The following is a 21,658-nucleotide window of genomic DNA, read 5'->3' on the forward strand; positions in this document are numbered from 1 at the left end:
CAAATGGGAATTGGATGGTGAGGTGGAATCCCAGTGGGTTGTGGAATGCTAATGGGGGTTCCAGGGTGGTAATACCTGGTATCAGGGATGCTCTCAAATTTCAATAGGGATATTCGAATTTCATGCTAATTACTGCAGCTGTGCGGGGAAGGGGGGCGGGGTTAATCTTATCTTCAGCCGTCTTCTTGCTCCATCCCTCGGCGCCTCCCACGCTGCGTTCCAATTCGGCGTTACATGATTACATACACTTCCTCCTTCCGGGTTGAAGGAGGAAGTGTATAGTCACATGACGCCAGATTGGAACGCAGCGTGGGAGGCGCCGAGGGACTAGCGACGAAGACGCCTGATGGGTAAAATTAACCCCCCTCAGCCACCCGCACAGCTGCAGTAATTGACAGAGGCGCCGAGCTCGCTGATATAATACAGATGCTGTGACTCCTACTGTATTTTGCCTGAGGAAGCGGGATGTATGGCCCGTGAAACGCGTTGCATTGTTTTTTGGAGTTCCGAATAAATTGTTGACTGTCTGAATCGCAATCCTTGCCTGTGTCTGTTTGGAGGGGGTAAGACCACCGCTGCCTCCTCTGTTTAACCAGTTGGTTTTTTAAGTTCATTTAATTACCTTTTATTCTTTTGGCGCCTCTGTATCTTGTACACTACATTGAGTCCACCCTGGGTGGAGGGTTGTTACCCTATTTTCCTGTCTACAGAGAGCGACTTTTTATTCCTGAGTGGGGTCAGGATTGTTCACCCCACCTGCCTATACAGTGGTTGCCTATTGGTAACCCTGGTTTGTAAGCATCATTTTAACTTCTCATTTATTTTGTTGTCCCCAAGACGAATTACACTATTGGGGCTCTTGGTGTCCCTCTGCTTTATTTTCTTTCAAGGATGAAATTCTAATAACCCTATTTGAATTTCATGCGAATTCGAATTTGAGAGCATCTCTGCCTGGTATCATCTGGCTCATATTCAGATTCACCTGTTCATCACCAACAAGTTCTCAATTAGACACCTATGAATTATCTATAAAGCATTGTCCAATCCAATTATATTTAAAGGGGCACTATAGCGAAAAAATTTAAAATATGTGCAAACGTAGATAAATAAGAAGTAATTTTTTCCAGAGTAAAATGAGCCATAAATTATTTTTCTCCTATGTTGCTGTCACTTACAGTAGGTAGTAGAAATCTGACAGAAGCGACAGGTTTTTTGACTAGTCCATCTCTTCATAGGGGATTCTCAGCATGGCTTTTATTCTTTATAAAGATATTCCTTAAAAAGGATTTAAACAATGATGCTAGCCAGCCTTCCTGCTCGCTACATGTTTTTTTGGCAGAGCAACTGCCATTCACTAAGTGCTTTTGAAAATAAATAAATCCTTGAGAATCCCTCCCATGAAGAGATGGACTAGTCCAAAACCTGTTGCTGTCAGATTTCTACTACCTACTGTAAGTGACAGCAACATAGGAGAAAAATGTACTTCTTATTTGTTTATGTTTGCACATATTTTAAATGTTAAAATTTTTCGCCATAGTGCCCCCTTTAAAGGGATACTGTAGGGGGGTCGGGGGAAAATTATTATTATTATTATTTAGTATTTATATAGCGCCGACATATTACGCAGCGCTGTACAGTGTATATATATATATATATATCTTGTCACTAACTGTCCCTCAAAGGAGCTCACAATCTAATCCCTACCATTGCCATGTGTCTATATTATGTAGTGTAAGTACTGTAGTCTAGGGCCAATTTTAGGGGGAGCCAATTAACTTATCTGTATGTTTTTGGAATGAGCTGAACTTACCCGGGGCTTCTAATGGTCCCCCGCAGACATCCTGTGTCCGTGCAGCCAGTCACAGATGGTCCGGCCCCGCCTCCGGTTCACTTCTGGAATTTCTGACTTTAAAGTCAGAAAAACCACTGCGCCTGCGTTGCCGTGTCCTCGCTCCCGCTGATGTCACCAGGAGTGTACTGCGCAGACACAGACCATACTGGGCCTGCGCTGTGCGCTCTTAAAGACACATCTAGTTACAGACATATCTAGCTATACACCTGTATCTAAAGCCAGAGAATATGCCTCTGGAAAAAGAACACCTCCTGAAAAGGCCTAACAAGACAGTACTGTACTAAATGCCAGGACAAGTGTAACCCCCCCCCCCCCCCTCCCATACATACATACAACTCAACATGCTTCGCCCAACTTGAGCTTTGTCAGAAGTACAGGCTACATACAAGTGTTGTCATACATATATACAAAAAAAATGAAAATAAAGAACATAGGGAGGGAGGGCTTGGTGAAGTCCACCCCTATTAAAACATGTAAAAACATGCTATGCAATGGCCACTGTGTGCCGGCCCCCACCGTTGATCCACTTCCCCCTTTGTGATGTTATGAACATTTTCATATAGTTGTTTTATAAAGTTGCGTTCCTTTTTAATACATAATGTAGCCCATAGGGGCATTCCAAAAAGTAAATTACAAAAGTGTTGTTATACTTAAAGTGTACCTGAAGCGGGGGCAGATGTGACACAGAGGCATGTTCCCTGCTGCAGGACATGCCTCTGTGACCGAGCCCCCCCCCCCCACGCTGTTCTCTACCCCTCCCCTGCCCATCTCTGTCCCTCCTCCCACACTGCCGTACTATCACTCCGAGTCCCCAAAAATGGCGACATGCGATTGTCACCAATTTCGAGGAGTAGGGAGTGGAGGTATTGCCTTCTTAAATGCCCACTGGGGGCATTCTTGCAGGGCTTTCCCACCTGCTATTGGGCCACTCCCCCTGCCGCTCCGCCGCCTCCCTGCATGCTGCTCTGTGTGAGATACACAGAGCAGCTCTTCCAGCATTGTAACCCCAGGGGTCACAGAAACCAAAGTAATGGCTGTATGAATTAAATCTTTCTCTGCCTGAAAGAGTTAAACAATAAACATTCAGGGATGCAAGTGACAAACTGACAAATTGGGACCAAGTCAGACTATGGCATAATCCTCACTTATAAGGAATTACAGCCATAAAACGTTTTCCTGGCAGAGAAAAGTTTCTGAATGTAGGGTACAGATAATTGGCTTCATATCAGGTGATCACGGTGAGACAATCACAGTGATCACAACCGGCAAAATGGATAAAAGTGAAATGTGTAAAGTACTGCGAGGGTAATTAGATTTGCACATAAAAGTAACAAAATTGTTATAATCAGCATGACACAGTGTCAAAATGTATGTATGACTTTTCAACACATACCTAAGAGGGCACAATCAGTAACGCATCACATCTTTACTTTTAATCAGGGCATACGTCGATGTGGATTTCTGATATTTATAACTGCACCTTTCCTTTGATGAAATAATAATAAAGGTGGCTTAAAAGTTGCCATGCTTGCTTTGCTATGTGTGGTGGTTATACATCTGGCCTGTAGATGTCACTGTTGTAGTTATTTAATGCATATGATTATCTACACTATTGTGGGCCGTTGCTTCCTGGTTAGACATGCAGAGAAGACATTGCGTGTGAATCTGGTACATAAAACTTGTTTCAGTTATCCTGCCTCTGGGACTTCTGAACACAACGCTGTTTACTGCAGGGAAACTCTTGGAATTTGTTTTGAACATTTTCACCTTGCTTGCAGTTACTTTCAGCAGGGCTGCCACTATGGTACAAGTGACACATGACACAGCTTCGGCAGGGGTCTCAGGCCTCCCATGCTAAGCTGCCTGAGGCCAGAACCTCTCATGATGACATCATCATGAAAAGCGCCAACCGGAACCTTGGTGACTGGACGTTAAGCGTCAGAGGAAGAGCACTGAGATTTGGCTCTGGATCGTGGATATGTGTGTATCCAGTACTCACCACAGCTGCTGCAAGAAGGGAGGCCTTTCCTCAGAGCATCCCTGCAGCTACTCTGGACGACATCTGACTACCTACACTGGGCTGCAGGGGCAGGGTGGACATCTTACTACCTACACTGGGCTGTGGGGCCAAGGTGGACTGGACATCTTACTACCTACACTGTGCTGTGGGGCCAAGGTGGACTGGACATCTTACTACCTACACTGTGCTGTGGGGCCAAGGTGGACTGGACATCTTACTACCTACACTGTGCTGTGGGGCCAAGGTGGACATCTGACTACCTACACTGGGCTGTGGGTGCAAGGTGGACTGGACATCTGACTACTTACACTGGGCTGTGGGGGCAGGGTGGACATCTGACTACCTACACTGGGCTGTGGGGGCAGGGTGGACATCCAACTACCTACATTAGGCTGCAGGGGCAGAGTGGACATGTGACTACCTAAACTGGGCTGCAGGTGTAGGGTGGACACCTGACTACCTACACTGGGCAAGGATGAGGACATGTGACTAGGCTGGGGTCTAATAAATGAACCAAAAGAAACACAGCTACCACTTTTTTATGACTTTTTTTTTTTGCCATCAAAAGTAAGTAAAAATTAAAACAAGCTGACACTTACCTGGGGCTTCTGTCAGCCCCCTGCAGCGGTAATGTCCCGCGCCGTCCTTTCCCGATGCGCCGTTCCCCGTTGCCGGCCCCCGTGTAATCACACAAGTGATTACACCGCGGCTGTGCGGCCGAGCTCTCGCTTCCGCACGCGCCATCAGAGCTTACTCCGCAGGCGCAGTACAAGAAAACTTCGTACTGCACCTGCGCAATAAGCTCCCGATGACGCGAACAGGAGCGCGCATTATTCGTCTAAGCCGGACGAATAATGCCCGGTGCCGGCGGCGGGGAGCGGGTGATCAGAGGAGGACGGCGTGGGACATGACTGCTACAGGGGGCTGATAGAAGCCCCAGGTAAGTGTCAGCTTGTTTTACTTTTTAACTTGCACAGAACCCCTTTAATTCTTCATGGCATTCCTCAGAGACTTATGGTCCACATTGACAAGATAGCATCATGCAGTTGGCTCCACCCACATAATGTCATAGCCCCACCCATTTGTCTCCCTTCAGTTGGGGGAGGGGGGGAGGCATACAAGTTATGTGCTTCTTCGGGCCACAAAAAAATGAGCAATACCCCTGACTTTCAGTAACCCTTGTGCCCCTGATGTCTCCAGTATAAAATGCTTGCAGTAACAATCTATACAACCAACTCTGTTACCAGCAGACTTACCAGCACAGCAGAGTGAGATCAGCGCTGTAATAAACAAGAGAATCACAATTTTCATTAGTTTTGAATCATATTTACGCATATCCCTGCCTCTAAAATCAATTACAGTAAAACTCAAGAGAAATAAGCAGTTTCTTTACATCAACTCTATAAATTAATGCCGAAAGTTATTTCAAAATCTATGGCCTCGATTCATCAAGGAGTTTGCGGTAAAAATGTACAGCTTGCGAAATGTACAGAGTCCTTAGTAGTGTTCAGCAATTTTTTTTAGATGTCGTCAGTTGTTCTATAAAAAAGATCGCTAGTGTTCGGTAATGATGATGGTGGTAAATATCGACACTAGTGATCTTTTATCGAATAAAAGCCGTTTTCAAAGTGCATTGTGGGTAAGGAAGGTGCATTGTGGGCTACGCAGGCTGCCCTGATAAATCACGTGGTTTGCCTTTTGGGAGCCACTACTTCCTTTGGAATTAAATTAAATTTAAATGTAATTTTAATTTAAATTAAAAAAGTATTTAAATAAATAAAAATTAAATTAATTAAATAAATGTTATTAAATAAATAAATGCAAAAATAATAAATTAAATAATAAATTAAATAAAAATTAAATAAATTATGCCCTTTTAATTTAAATTTAAGAATTTAAATGTTAATTTGATAAATTAATGCATCAAACGGCTCCATGACTACAAAATGAAAGTATCATAACAGATACCGACAGAGGATAATTCAATACCGCCAGGCAAGTGCAGGAGATATTTAGCTTGGTATTAAGCGCACTTAAACGCCCACTCTCGGGTTCATGATTACAACTTTCGGTAAATTTACCGAAAGAACACCGCATTCATTCCGACTGAATACCGCACTGTCGATATTTTCTGTCAGTAATCTTGATGAATACAAATATTCAGAAAATGAATGCGCTATTTTACCGAATGATCGAAAACGCGATTGCGAGCTCACCATTTTCTTCTTACAGTGATCCCTTCTAGTTCTGACAAGATTTTGTCAGAACTGAAACATACCAGTTGCTGTCAGTTATATATGAGCTGTTGTCAGTTACAACTGAATTTGTAAGGTAATGTCCATTTTTCATCATGGCTCAAGTAGGCGATATTACAGTGTAACAGTGTGCTGACCAGGAAGCTGTTATGGGGTAATGGCCATTTTTTTTTCAAAGTGGTAGACAAAATTCCATTGATCACAGAGGACAAACAGGACGCAGGAGAGGAGACTACACATGAGGTAAGTATGAAGTGTTTGGGCTTGATTCACAAAGCGGTGCTAACCTACTTTGCACGCCTAAAGACTTTGGGTGTGCTAACCAGGATGCTAAGTAGGTTAGCACCGTTTTTTGAAATCAGATTGCGCACAAACTTCCACACGCAACTTTGCGCGCGAGCACTGATTATCATGACCTAACTAACTTTGGGCATGATAGAGGGCTGAATGGTGTAATGGTTATGGGCTCTGCCTCTGGGACAGGAGACCAGGGTTCAAATCTTGGCTCTGCCTGTTCAGTAAGCCAGCACCTATTCAGTAGGAGACTTTAGGCAAGACTCCCTAACACTGCTACTGCCTATAGAGCGCGTCCTAGTGGCTGCATCTCTGGCGCTTTGAGTCCGCCAGGAGAAAAGCGCGATATACATGTTATTTGTCTTGTCTTTTCACAAGCGTGCTAACAGTTAGCACCGCTTTGTGAATCAAGCCCACTATGTTTATTTTAACTTTTCATTTCAGTTCAGGTTCTCTTTAAATTGTAACTAGTACTTGTTATGGAGCACATATGAAATCACCCCTAGTAGCAGCAAAAGCTTTTTAGCCCAGCCTCCGTAGCCCACAATGCACCTTCTTTACACACTATGCACTTGGAAACGGCTTTTATTCCATAAAAGATTGCTAGTGTTGATAATTACCGCATGCTTATCGCATCATTATCGAACACTAGCGACCTTTTAAAGAACAACTGCTGACAACTAAAAAAGTTTGCTGAATACTACTAAGCATTTGGTAAATTTTGCATGCGGTAAATTAACAAAATGGAAATATTTACCGCAAATTGTTTGATGAATCGAGGCCTACATCTGTATTCCGTGGTCACAGTCACCCAGTCCACCAGCTTTTAGGTATCTTATTAGTGCAGGAGTAGGAAATATTTAAAGGAATACTATAGATTAAAACAACTTTTTTTTTAATGGTGTATGTTGGGCACACATTACCACAAGTACTAGGAGCCGTTTCTTTCCTCACACAGCTCTGCCTCTCTGCTGTAAAATCCTCTGTCACAAAAGTGTCTGGCTCTTAGAGGGCTAGACCATGTTCCTGCACAGGGGGGTTGCTATCAACTCCTCAGTGTATAGTTTAATAATCACCTTGTTAAAATAATCTTATTCAGATGGTGGTAAGGGGTTGAGGGTTCCAGCAATGTGTGTTTATTGTCTTTGCTTCTCTGACTGATAAAGATCCTGATAATGTATTTGTAAACAGTGTCTCTCCCTCTCAGCACAGCACCACATAGCAGCCTACAAAGTATATGCAGCCTGGAGTGAAATGTCACAAGCCAGACAGTCAATCAGTCAGTCAGGAATAGTGTATACACATCTCCCTGCTAGTTATATTTCAGCAATATTACAGCTCATCTAGTTACCTCCTCAGATCAGCCTTCTTCATGTCTCTTGCATGCTGTGATGTGACACAGTGAAGTATATTTTTGAGCTGTGTGAGGAATGAAGGATGATTTTTTTAAGCAGTGAGAGAGGGATAGAGAACTGGGTGAATAAATAAAGTGCCCCTAACACTAGTGGTAATGTGTACCCTAATGTAGAGTATAAAAAAAACAGTCTAATCAGGTGATTCAGTGTGGATGCTTATAAGGGGAGGCACCGGCATCAGAGCAGAAAATGTGCTTGGCCCAGGATGAAGAGGTCTTCTGGTCACACACCAGCAGGCAGCAGAAGCTATCAGGAGGAGGAGGAACTGCCCCTGAAAGAGAGGTCAAGTGAGGGGAGACTCCCCGAGAGAGCAGCAGGTAGAGCCTCAGCCTGTCACCATGAAACAACTGAATACTGTGGGCCAGATTTATCAAAGCATTACCAACAGTTTTTTTCTTCTTAAACAGTTCTAACCAACAGAGGAACTGTTCTGCATGGTAATAAGAAACTTCTCAAACCGTAGCATAGAGAAGGAGGGAGACACCTGGGGACAGGAGTAAGCCGCCTTTCTATCCTCAGGTGCCTGTAGGCTTGAGCCTACAGTGCCTTATGGAAACTCCAGCTCTGTATAGCACGATTCTCCTATCTCTTGTTAGGCTCAGTTAGACTCAAAGCAGCTGCAGCCATAAAGGGCTAGTCTAGTACGCCACTCTGTAGCATCCTTCCTATTGAGGTGGATTAACACTCTAGGGGTGTGGCCATGAGAAGGGTGGGAGACAGTGATATCATAAGCAGTTGTCCTCCAAGTCTACTGCCTCGGAATGAGATATAAAAAGATAATATAGCTAGATATGTGTGAAATTCAGCAGCATGTTGAAATGTCTCGCACTACGGCACTGTTCCAGCTACGTGTCCTTTCTATCGTGTACTTGTGGCTGGGAGTGTTCTGGGCATGTACAGTTACCGGGGACGGATTTACAACTGGGAGGCCTGTAGGCACAGGCCCTCTGGCGTCCTAAACTTCGCCCTAAAAGCCCCAGGTACGTATACATACTTTTTTCCTTTAAGGCTGGGGGGAGGTGCTTTACTTTTGCTGCATTTCTACAGATAACATACGTTTCTGCAATTGTTCTCTATTTGTTTTTGTGTGAAAAAAAGCTGGGAGCATGCCTTTGAATGTAAATCTGAAAAAATGGCGAGTTTTGGTTGCAATTTCATGAAATTTTCACTTAGTGAAAATTGGTGAGATACGATACAAAATGAACTAGTTAATGACAAGCAGACTTATAAAAATGTCCTGATAGAGCCTCTTAACGGCTCCAGGACGTTTTCATAAGTCAAACAGTGCTGCTGCCGCTGTGCGCGTGCACGTGCGTGCTCCCCCGCGCATGCACGTGCGTTCCCCCGTGCGTGTACGTGAGATTAGTGAAAAAAAAACACCATAGAAAAAGTACACCTTTATTTCCAAATAATATATTGTCACCATACTTTGTACTAGGGACATAATTAAAATCTTGTGATAACCAGGACAAATAGGCAGATAAAATGTGTGGGTTTTATGCACAGTAGCAGTGTTTATATTAAAACTATAGTGAATGAAATTTGAGAAATAGTGTATTTTTTCCTTTTTTTCCCTTTAAATGCATAGAAAATAAAGTAATTACTGAAAACAAATATCAATCCCAAAATGCCTAAAGGTAGCTATACACTGGTCGATTTGCCATCAGATTCGACCAACAGATAGATCCCTCTCTGATCGAATCTGATCAGAGAGGGATTGTATGGCTACCTTTACTGCAAACAGATTGTGAACCGATTTCAGCCTGAAACAGTTCACAATCTGTTGTGGTGGTGGTGGTGCTGCCGCCGCTCCCCCCGCCCGCATGCCCGCATACATTACCTGCTCCGCTGGCGCGACTCCAGTCCCCAGGTCTCCGCTGTCTTCTCCGCTCTAGTCTCCAGGTCCAGCATGCTTTACTTCTTCCTGCCCGGCAGGAAGTTTAAACAGTAGAGCGCCCTCTACTGTTTAAACTTCCTGCCGGGCAGGAGGAACTGAAGCATGCCGGAGACCAGCGCGGACACGGAGCAACGGTGACCGGGGGTAGTCGTGCCGGCGGAGCAAATAATGTATGCGGCTCTATTGCGTCGGTCGTCGGGTACTCGAATGCCGCTAGCGACGCGCTCCCTACCCGCGGGCAATCAACGGTAATTTTCCGCACGGAGCGATCGACGGGATCGGACGAAATGGATCGAAATTCGGCGTGTAGGGCGAATGATTGGCAGCAGATTCGATCCCAGTGATCAAATCTGCTGTCGAAACGGCGGCAAATCGGGCCAGTGTATGGCCAGCTTAATTGGTGGTGAAAAAAACAATATATAGATCATTTCATTGTGATTAGTAGTGATTAAGCTATTGGCAAATGAAAGGGATGAGCACTGAAAGGTGAAAATCGCTCTTGTTCATTAGGGTGAAATCCGTTTTGGGGTGAAATGGTTAAGATTGGGAATGTTGCCTGCTCTAACTAGAGATAAAGCCAAAAAGTTAAGATACATTTTGATTGAAGACAGATAAGAGCATTGATTCTCGAAAGGCTGGTAAAATGAATGTGCACACACAACACAAGTCAACTTTACCAGTGTTTCATGCAAGCATGTATCACACATTGCGCAAATAGCACAACTTCCATTATGTACTCAATGTTTACGATGCTAGTGTAATATAACTTGCATTACTCAAGCAAAGTGCATATTAGCCCTTATCCATTTAACTTTATCTCCTGAGTTCTCCAAGAAGATCATTTTCATCTCGTCTAAAAATAACTTCAGCACCTAACCTCTAACAACTGAAAAAAGTACTAAAACGTAGGTGAAAGAGTATTATCCAACATATCTAGATCATTTTCTAGGAGCTTTAAAGCACACCTGGTTGCGGGGGGGGACGGGACGGAGGATAATATCATGAATTGAATGTGTAGTACGAATAATGAAAAGAGCATTAGTAACAAAGAAAAGAGTTTCATATTTTTAGTTATATAGCTTTTTTTTAATAACATTGCATCATTTGCAGTTTAGAAACCACACTCTGTCTTTTAAGCTATAAAACAAAGCAGAAATAATGATCCTTTGAACCATACTTCAGTAAAACTTTATCTCAAGCTGTCTCTCACTGTTTCTTGGCTGTTTAAAGGGAATCTGAAGTGAAAATAAACTTATGTGATAATGATTTGAAATAAATAGAAAATTAGCAGCACAGATATTGTTTTGAGTACAGGAAGAGTTAGGACTAGTTTACACTGGGTTCTTTGGTAGCATTTTGCTGACCGACGGCGGTCAGCAAAAAGCTGTTTTTTCACTGTACAGGAAAGCGATTTAGGAGTGATTGCCAGGGCTGCTCAAATCCAGATCCGGGAGACATCTGGATAGTTCTTACCACAAGAGAGACAAAATGTTCCCTGCAAAGACCGCACCACTCCACATATTTCAATATATAATGTCATCTTTATTCAAAAAAGCAAAACGTTTAAAAACACTTAAAAACAACTGTCATGGGGGTAGCCATGTGAATAAATAGACCAATGAAAAAATATATACAAGTATCAAAAATATATAATGAATATATATATATATATCATTGGTGGCAGCGGCAGCAGCAGCGGCAGGCTGAGTACATTACCTCCTTCTTGCTGGAGGTCTTCCGTTCTCTAAGAGCAACTTCCTGTTTACACAGGAAGTTGCATGAAGCTCTTCCGTTCTCTAAGAGCAACTTCCTGTTTACACAGGAAGTTGCATGAAGCTCTTAGAGAATGGAAGACCTCCAGCGAGAAGGAGGTAATGTACTCAGCCTGCCGCTGCCGCTGCCGCTGCCACAAATGATTGCAGGAGGGGGAGCGCTGACAGGAGAGCCCGAGGTGAGGGCGGGGGGGGGGGAATGTCCCTCCTCCCCACTGATCTGCCACACTCTCCTCTTATGCTGCGACCCCTCCTGCCCCCCAAAAGTCCCTGAGCGGGCCCTAGGGGGCCCCGGGCCCCCCCGTGATTCCTGGGGTCGCATCCCCTATTGTTACGCCAGTGATATATAGATAGAAGTCAGTGGTCAATATACACACCAAAATTAAACAAAAGTAATTATAATAAACAAAACTACAGTGGAGCCCAGAGGAAGCTGCTGAGTACCTGTGAGCGGCGAATCGCGACGGTAAGACGGGGGGACGCCATGCATCACACCTATCCTGAAGCATTTCTTCTTCCTTCTCTGGTAAGCCCCAGCCCTCTCTTTCAGTGTGTGCTGCACTGTCCTATGCACTGTCACTTTTCTCGCACAGTTTTTTCTTTCTTCCCGGTTTCGGGATCTTACACTTTAGTTTTATTATACACTGTAAGTATTGTGTATCTGTTTGTATCCTTTTCATATGCACTATATTTTGGCTGGTACAACTCCCTGAGTATTATGTTGTGGTGTAGCTATCTATCTACTGCACATGTGGAACTCCAGGCCTGGAGGGCCAGATCCATGCCAGTGTTTAGGATGGACTGAGAAAGAGGAATGTGTTCTACCTGATGGACCACACCCATCCTGATTTAGACACATCAATTCATTTGAGCTGTGCCAAAAATGTGTGAGGATCCCGGCCCTCGTAGGACCGGTTTGACATACCTCATCTATTGGATGAATTTGTACTACCATCCATTGTAGTTTTGTTCATTATAATTACTTTTGTTTTATTTTGGTGTGTATAATGACCACTGACTTCTATCTATATATATGTGTATATACTGTATATATATATATATATATATATATATATATATATATATATATATATATATATATATGTATATTTTCATTATATATTTTTGATACCTGTAAATATTTTTTCATTGGTCTATTTATTCACATGGCTACCCCCATGACAGTTGTTTTTAAGTGTTTTTTAATGTTTGCTTTTTTGAATAAAGATGACTTTCTATATTGAAATATGTGGAGTGCTGCGGTCTTTGCAGGGAACATCTTGTCTTTCTTGTGGTAATTATGGTATATAGTTCCTTTCTGCACGCCCACTTACTGCCCCGCACCCCTGGGGTTTGGTTGATAGTGCTGGCCCACTTTTTTTGTGGTATACGGATAGTTCTATCCGGATATCTCCCAGTAAACCTGTGTGAGGTGGGTGGGGGTCAATCTTACCTGTCTGACGTCATCTTCGGTCCGTCCCTCGGCGCCTCCCACGATGCGGTCCAAGCGGTGGTCACGTGATTACAAATACTTCCTCCTTCCAGGTTGTAGGAGGAAGTGTTTGTAATCACATGACGCGCGTGGAGCGCATCGTGGGCGGCGCCGAGGGACGGACAGAAGATGACGTCAGACAGGTAAGATTGACCCCCTGCCCACCTCGCACAGGTTTTCTGGGAGATATCTGGATAGCTACTATCCGGGTATCTTCGGATCCAGATTTGAGCAGCCCTAGTGGTTCTATAACATTGAAATGCAATCACTCCAAAATCGCTCCAAAAATGCTGCATGCACCATCAGCACATCGCTAATCACTGGCGATCACTACAGTGTGAACACTACCATTGACTTGCATTAGCAGCAGTATTTTGCTGATCGCCAGTGATCAGCAAATCGCTGAAAAATCACCCAGTGGGAACTATCCCTTAGGGCGAGTTCACACTCAGCGCTCTGAGCGCCGCTAGCCTGCGATCACGTTCGGCTTGCGATCGCAATCTTACAAAAAAAGTCTCGCAATTCTTGTGCGCTTTGCGCTTGTGATTCCCGTTCAATAGAACGAGAATCACAGCACAATCGCCCCCAAAACGCGTTTGCGATTAATCGAAATCGCAACTGCTGCAGTGTAAGGGCTAATTCACACTCGCAATCGCGTTCGGCTCGCGATCACAATGTTAACTCAAGTCTCGCGATTCTTGCGTGTTTTGCGCTTGTGATTCGCGTTCAATAGAACGGGAATCACAGCACAATCACCCCCAAAACGCTGCATGCAGTGCGTTTGTGATTGATCGAAATCGCTGCAGTGTGAGTGTATCCATAGGGATACATTGTAGCAGTGCTTTGCTGATCGCCGGCGATCAGCAAAGCGCAGAAGAATCACCCCAATGTGAACCGGCCCTTAAAGCGGAACTGCAAAGTGTTTTTAAGCACATGTTTCACTTACCTGGGGCTTCCCCAAGCCCCCAGCAGCCACCCTGTCCCACGTCGGTCCTGCCCGAGCCTCCGTTCTCCCGCCGCCAGCTACTTTCGGTTTCACCGTCGGGCCACTTTGCCTGCGCGGCTCTGGCCACTCGTATCCTTTCTTCGCGTCCCCTGCTATTGCAGGGGGAACGCGATGAAAAGATACGCTTGGCAGGGCTGCGCTGGCGTCGACTTAGAGGTCAACGGCACGGCGGCGGGAGAACGGAGGCTCGGGCAGGACCGGTGCGGGACAGGACGGCTGCTGGGGGCTTGGGGAAGCCCCAGGTAAGTGAAACAATGTGTTTAAAAACACTTTACAGTTCAGCTTTAAGAAACTTCAGTTGTTATCTATGCAAAAGAGCTTATCTGAGCTCCATGACCAATTTGGTTGCTGCTTTCTGGAGCATTGAGGGCTTGTTTCCACTGTTGCGACGCGATTTCGGCCGCATTCCGACGCTTGTAAAAACGCATGCGGATGCGTTTCACATGCGTTTTTACCCGCGATTTCGCCTGCGATTTCGCATGGCAGGGTGCCATGCGAAATTAACCATGACACTGCCAGGGCTAAATAAAATTGAAAAAGGTGCGAAATCGCACACGAAATCGCGGGTAAAAACGCATGTAACAAACGCATGCGTTTTTACTATTAAATACATTAGCGGCGATTCGCACGGATTCCCGACGCAGGCGAAATCGTTGGCTCTTTTGTGCGTTTTTTTCACGCTGAAAAAAACGCACCTCAACAACGCTACAGTGGAAACAGGCCCATCCACTTGTATTACATGTGCGGATCTGCATGCGTTGGACGCATGCAGATTCGCGATAGTGGAAACGAGCCCTTATACATCAAAGAAACAGTCAGAGACAGATGTAGATAACATTTTTACTGCAGGGAAATTAAAAGGGTCATTAGCTTTTCTTGTGTTCTAGTTTAAAATACAGCATGTGGCTTGTAATTGCGAATATTAGAGAAGTATGCAGTGTTATTAAAAAAAAAAAAGCTATATATCTAAAAATTAAAATACGCTGAAAAAATTGTTTTACCACAACAATTTTTACTACAAAAAAAAATATCAATATTTTTACTGCTAAAAATTTGTGAAAAACATGAAAAAAAATGTTTTGCTCAAAAATAAAATGTAACATTTTCACCAAAATGAATGCAAAAAGAATATTGGCATTTTTGCTTATCACTGATGTTCATTATTTATTTTATTTAGCAGCTGAATGAACCAGATTGCATGTCGCAAAGTATAAGCCACACTGAAATGGCTGCTGTGCAAACTCCAGAGGTATAATTTAGCCCATTGGACTGAAAATCGGAATATGAGACTGCAGTGAGGCTCTATGAACTATTTACTACACATACAATTAATGATCTCAAAAGTTTATTTTCAATTCAGATTTAAAGGGAACCTGAAGAGAGAGGGATATGAAGGCTGCCATATTTATTTCCTTTTAAACAATACCAGTTGCCTGGCAGTCCTCCTGATCCTGTGTCTCTAATTCTTTTACCCATAGACCCTGAACAAGCATGCAGCAGATCAGGTATTCTGACTCAGCTGACTCAGGTTTCACTGGATTAGCTGTATGCTTGTTCCAGGGTTTTGACTCAGGCACTATGTATGCCAGAAGGTCAACAGGAATGCCAGGCAACTGGCATTGTTTACAAAGAAATAAATATGACAGTCTTCAAATACCTCTCACCTCAGGTTCCCTGTAAGAATAGATAAACAGATAAAGGGGGTTGATGCACTAACCCCCTGTAACAGTGTTCCATACATTATGCTATTAGTGTGAACCTACGGTACATGAATAAAGCAAGCAATGCTATGGTAACATGCGCTACGCTACTTGTTTTACCATACTAATGCGTGTTCCCGTGTACCGCGTTTCGCGTATAGCGTGACACATGGGACACTGCTGCCAAAAGTAACGGTAACATAGCCATGCTCTGCCTGTGTACGGAAATGTTACCGGCGGTTAGAGAGAATTCATGAGTAGGAATGAGCAGACATTCAGGCGTTGGACAAAATAATGGAAACACCTAACATTTTGGCATCATAATCTTTGAACATGTTTTAAGCAATCAAAACATGACATATGTACATTTTTTTTGTTTATTATTTTTATTTGATTTTTTTAATTAAAATAATTGTTTTTTACAGATATTTAAACAAAAGTTGGTTATCATTTATAAAAATGGCAGATCTCTCAGACTTTCAAAGAGGCCAAATTGTTGGTGCTCGTATGGCAGGCGCTACTGTAACAGAAAGTGCCCGAATACTTGGCATTTCAAGAGGTACTGTCTCAAAAGTAATGACTGCCTTTGAAAGAGAAGGAAAAACATCCTCAGCAAAGAACAGTTGTGGCCGAAAGAAAAAGTTGTCTGAGAGAGACCATCGGACTCTAAATCGAATTGTTAGAAAAGCTTGCAAGACCACGGCTCATAAAATCACTGCAGAGCTGAATGAACACCTACAGAACCCAGTTTCCACAAAAACTGTTCGTCGGGAGCTGCACAAATCTAGGTTCCACGGAAGAACTGCAATTAGAAAACCTCTGCTCTCAAAGACAAATGTTTCAAAGTGTTTAGAGTGGCGTAGAAACCACCAGAATTGGTCATTCGCGCAGTGGAAAAATGTGATTTCCTCTGACGAATCATCGTTTACCTTATTTCCGGCCGAGTGTACGTTTGGAGACAGCCGAAAGAAGCATTTCATCCAGACTGCCTTCTCCCAACAGTAAAACATGGCGGGGGCTCTGTGATGATCTGGGGTGCCATTTCTTGGAAATCCGCTGGGCCAATGATTTCCCTTCATGGAAGAATTAACAGCCGAGGCTATTTTGGAATTTTGGGCGACCAAGTTCATCCTATGGTTCAAGAACTGTTTCCGGAGGGGAATGCCATCTTTCAAGATGATAATGCCCCAATCCATACAGCTAGGATTATTAAAGAATGGCACGAGGAACATTCTAATGAAGTTGAGCATCTCATCTGGTTACCACAATCCCCAGACCTCAACATTATTGAGCATTTATGGTCGTTATTAGAGATTCAAGTAAGAAGTCGATTTCTGCCACCATCATCTCTAAAAGAACTGGAGGGTGTTTTAACTGAAGAATGGGCTAAAATTCCTTTGGAAACAATTCACAATTAGTATGAATCAATACCTCGGAAAATTGAGGCTGTAATTGCCACAAAAGGTGGACCTACACTATATTAAAATATAGTTTGTTGATTTTCAAGGTGTTTCCATTATTTTGTCCAACCCATGTTATGCCTATATGTAATTAGGCATGGTAATTCACATTTACGTATTGTACTCTTGATGCAAAATTTCAGGGAAAAGCTAATTAATTTTATATGAATTTGTAAGCATTTGTAATTACGCATGAATTTACGCGTAATTTACTCGTAACCCGACTTTGGCGGTGAATAGCAAACATATGTTAAGCAGAATAGTGGGTACAGGTCAACAACATTTTTTTTTCAAAAAGACCTTGAGGTTTTTTGCAGGGATAAGCAGAAACTACGGCAGTGCGAATTAACGCATCGTAGTTCGCATCTATGCATCGTAGATCGTAGGTAAAGTATCAAAACTACGCTTACGAATTTACGAATTTACGTGTAGCGAAGTACCGCTACGCGTAGCTTACGCCCACTATGCGCAGTTAACATGTGTATTGCGTAGTGAACTACTAATGCGTTACTCGCCTCTAATTTTCCGCGTGCGATTGTTTGCTTACGAATTTACGCATTGGAAAAGCGAAAGTATGCATATAAGAGTTCCCGGTATATGCAATTAAAGAGGAATTCATGCGTAAAATTTTTTGCATGCGGGCATAAGCATCCGCATACACTACGCTTCGCACTATGCGTAATTGCATATTTTAACGCGTAGTCTACGAAATGCATACAAAGCGAATATTTGATTTCGAAGCCATAGTTTGGTGAAGCGTAGTTGCGTAAAACTACGTGCACCTCCAGCGTAGCGAAGTTGGCTGACTACAACCATCCCTCGGTTTTTGAGAAAATAGATTTTAAAAATACAAAGAACAATGGTTTTTAAATTGTCAATTCTTTTTTTTTGAGTTTAAAAACCATTTTTCTTTGCATTTTTAAAATCGATTTTCTCAAAAACTACAAGGTCGTTTTGAAAAATGTTTGACTTGACTCTTTTCTGACTTAAACCCACTATTCGGTTTAACATATGTAGCAATTTAGGTAGCAATGGCATGTATGGGGGCTTTGCTGTTTGCCAAAGTCGTCAAAAGTTACGCGTAAATCAAGCGTAAATTCAAGCGTAATTACGAATGATTATGCAAAGTCAATTGAATTAACAATTCCTAATTACGTATATGCGAAAATCTACGCGTAATTTTGTGAATCTCTCCTTAGTTGTCTTATCTCATCAATTCTCTTATCTCATCTGCCTGTACAGTGCTGTGGCATATGTTAGCTTTTTTTAAATAAAATGTAATAATGATAATAATGCGTGCTTACCCACGATGACGATGAGAATGGCCTTCATGTTTCTGCCTTAAGGTATCTGAAATTAAACAAGTACACTTATTCAAACAGGTGTCAATTCTTCCTCAATAACCTTCTTTTTCTCACAGGTGTCTAGTCTCCATTAGTGTATTACCAGTAAATAGTGCTGTAGCGAACATGACATTTTCGCGAACAGGCGAATCTGGTGAACCGCCGTAGACTTCAATGGGCAGATGAATTTTAAAACCTTGCGCACCGACAGCTGCCCGCTCCCAGAGCCGGGACAAGGTCCTCCAGCACCCAAGGCTGAGACACCAAAGTGCCCCCCTCCATCCCTCCCACCCCAGCCGTCACACACTGATTGCTATTAGACTAAGAGGCCCCTCCCCATCCCTCCCACCCCAGCCGTCACACACTGATTGCTAGTAGTCTAAGAGGCACCCCAGGGCCCCCAACACCTTAATCTCTAGTAATCTGGCTTGTAGTCACTTCCATGTATCTCCTTTTCTTATTTCTTTCTGCTTCAAACACAATTAGGAATGACAGCTGAATGAATTGTGCGCCCCCTCCTACACTGCGCCCTGAGGCTGGAGCCTCTCCAGCCTATGCCTCGGCCCGGCCCTGCCCGCTCCCTCTGTCCCCGTCCTCCTCCTGTTGTCTACGCATGCGCAGTAGCGCAAAACCACGGACACACAGACAGGAGGAGGAGGATGCAGGGACAGTTATGGGAATAATTTTATAGGATTTATTTAGTTGGAAAGAGCGATGAAGATCAAAGATAAGTAAGGAAAGAAAATCCATGAGATAAGCTGATAAGGAGAGCTAATATATGACATAAAACTGATAAGAAGATCAAAATAATGAGATAAGAGATGGAGAGATATTTAGTGTCAAACATTTTTTCTCCTCTCCTCCCCCCACACCTGCAGTCTCATCTCTTTTTAATCTGAAGTAATTGAAGTTTGAGCAAGTATTCACAAAGCCCTTTGATGCAGCTGTTGATGTTGATGATGTGCTGTGGTAAGTACTCACCTTCACTCACTACTGTCCTCTGTAGTGTGTGACGTCCCTCTAGACTAGAAACAGCAAAAAGCGGATGAGTTTTCCATGAAACTCACATTTATACAACTTTATTGAAAGGCGGAGCAATGGAATCAAGTGATTTTGGAGCTGTCCTGATTGTGTGTTTGCAGATCCATTGGGCAATATCTGAAAAGACCTTGAACAGAACCAAGGTGCAAACAGCTGGATACAGAATATGTATAATAAACCTGCTTCTTCAAGCAAAAATATGGAAGGGTCTGAGATCAGGTCTTGGAGAGAAAACAGAGACCCAGTCTCAGAAATTTTTTTTGCTTGAAGAAGCAAGTTTTTTTTCCTGCAAAACACGTTGCACGAGAAGTTTTCTTGTGTATTTTTATCTGTTCTGTTTTTAATGAATTGTTCCAGCACATTTACTTTAGGAAGCAAAATCTTAAAGTACAGCCCCTGGCAAAGACAAAGTACCCTTCAGGGTTTTCTTCAGGTATGGCGTTTATTCAATATTGTCCCATATGCTGACAGGTCCCTCATAGTGGTGTGTATGGGATTCAGATCAAATATAATCTCAACACGGATTTCCAACAATTAAACATGATATAGCCCTGTTTCCAAAAATTCTGAACGGTTATGTAAGATGTGGAAGAAAACGAAGGTGTTGATTTGCACAATATTTAAACTCCATATTTAAAGGGGCACTCTGGCGAAAAATTGTAAAAATATATACGAATAAGAAGTAAGCAGTACGTTTTTTTTCCAGAGTGAAATGAGCCATAAATTACTTTTCTCCTTGTTGCTGTCACTTACAGTTGGTAGTAGAAATCTGACAGAAGCAACAGGTTTTGGACTAGTCCATCTCTTCATAGGGGATTCTCAACAAGGCTTTTATTCTTTATAAAGATATTCCCTAAAAAGGATTTAAACAATAATGCTGGCCAGCTTCCCTGCTCCCTACACAGTTTTTTGGCAGTTGGACAGAGCAACTGCCATTCACTAAGTGCTTTTGAAAATAAATAAATCCCTGAGAATCCCCCATGAAAAGATGGACTAATCCAAAACCTGTTGCTTCTGTCAGCTTTCTACTACCAACTGTAAGTGACAGCAACAAAGGAGAAAAGTAATTATTCACTCATTTTACTCTGGAAAAAAAACCTACTTCTTATTTGTCTATGTTTGCATATTTTAAATTTTACTATTTTTCGCCATAGTGCCCCTTTAATAGATAATATTGCAAAGACAACAAAGTATTCGTCAAAACTAAAAAAAAAACTAAAAAAAATAAATAAATTACTGTTTTGGGAAAAACATATGCTCATTTTGGTGCCAGCAACATTTCAAAGTGTGTAGAGCAGAGGCAAGAAAAATGGAAAAGCAAATAGTGTTAAATAAAAAAAAAAAATGATGGAATGCCTTACAAATAATTATATTAATTAGCAGTATTAATTTATTAGTAGTATCCGAGTCTTGTGATTGGTATAAAATTTTCGAGTTCCGTTTTCTTAATTCAGATCGAAGATTTAAAATCCATGAAGTCAGAATGAGCTTCCTTAATTGTGGAGTGAATCACTTGAATTTCCATTAACCTCCGGAGCGTTACGCACGCCGGAGGATTTGCAGCCGACAGTCCCCCAGTATAATTTTTTGTGATCTGAGATAGTTGGAATACCTTCAGCTAGCACTAGGCTAGCTAGCAGTGGTGGCCGGCATCCTTAGATTACTTTTGATCCCCCCCGATCGCCGCTAAATACGTTACCCCTGGATCCAGCGATCGCTGCAGCCTCTCCGGACAGCTCTGCTCTTCTCTATGGGGAGGATCGAACATGACGTCGGCGACGTCATGCGCAGACCTCATCCTCCCCATAGAGAGGACCGGAGATGTGCAGGGAGGCTGACCCATCGCTGGATCCAGGCTGGTTAACGTATTTAGTGGCGATCGGGGGGGATCAAAAGTAATCTAAGGATGCCGGCCACCACTGCTAGCTAGCCTAGTGCTAGCTGAAGGTATTACAACTATCTCAGATCACAAAAAATTATACTGGGGGACTGCTGGGGACAGCCGGCGGTATACCACTAAGGAGGTTAAGCCTTAGGAGGAAATTCACTTTGATATCAGCGTTTTAGATTGCAAGCATGTTTCAAGAACAAAATATGCTTGGGTAACTGCT

At 42.9% G+C, this 21,658-nt stretch overlaps 1 protein-coding gene across 4 annotated transcripts in view; it reads right to left on the reverse strand.

Moving 5' to 3' along the window:
• Positions 1–19,574, reverse strand: part of LOC137521951 (zonadhesin-like) — a 173,262-nt gene extending 153,688 nt beyond the window's left edge. For all 4 annotated transcript variants that reach the window (XM_068241908.1, XM_068241910.1, XM_068241909.1 and 1 more), the window contains exons 1-3: positions 19,488–19,574; positions 18,468–18,513; positions 5,129–5,152 (exon numbers count right to left, since the gene is read on the reverse strand). In XM_068241908.1, coding sequence (XP_068098009.1) covers positions 5,129–5,152; positions 18,468–18,495 — 52 coding nt within the window. In that variant the 5' untranslated portion in view covers positions 18,496–18,513; positions 19,488–19,574. The remainder of the gene's footprint in view (positions 1–5,128; positions 5,153–18,467; positions 18,514–19,487) is intronic.
• Positions 19,575–21,658: the final 2,084 nt, after the last annotated feature.

This window comes from Hyperolius riggenbachi, chromosome 6 (assembly GCF_040937935.1).
Source record: "Hyperolius riggenbachi isolate aHypRig1 chromosome 6, aHypRig1.pri, whole genome shotgun sequence".
Taxonomy (NCBI): Eukaryota; Metazoa; Chordata; class Amphibia; order Anura; family Hyperoliidae; genus Hyperolius; species Hyperolius riggenbachi.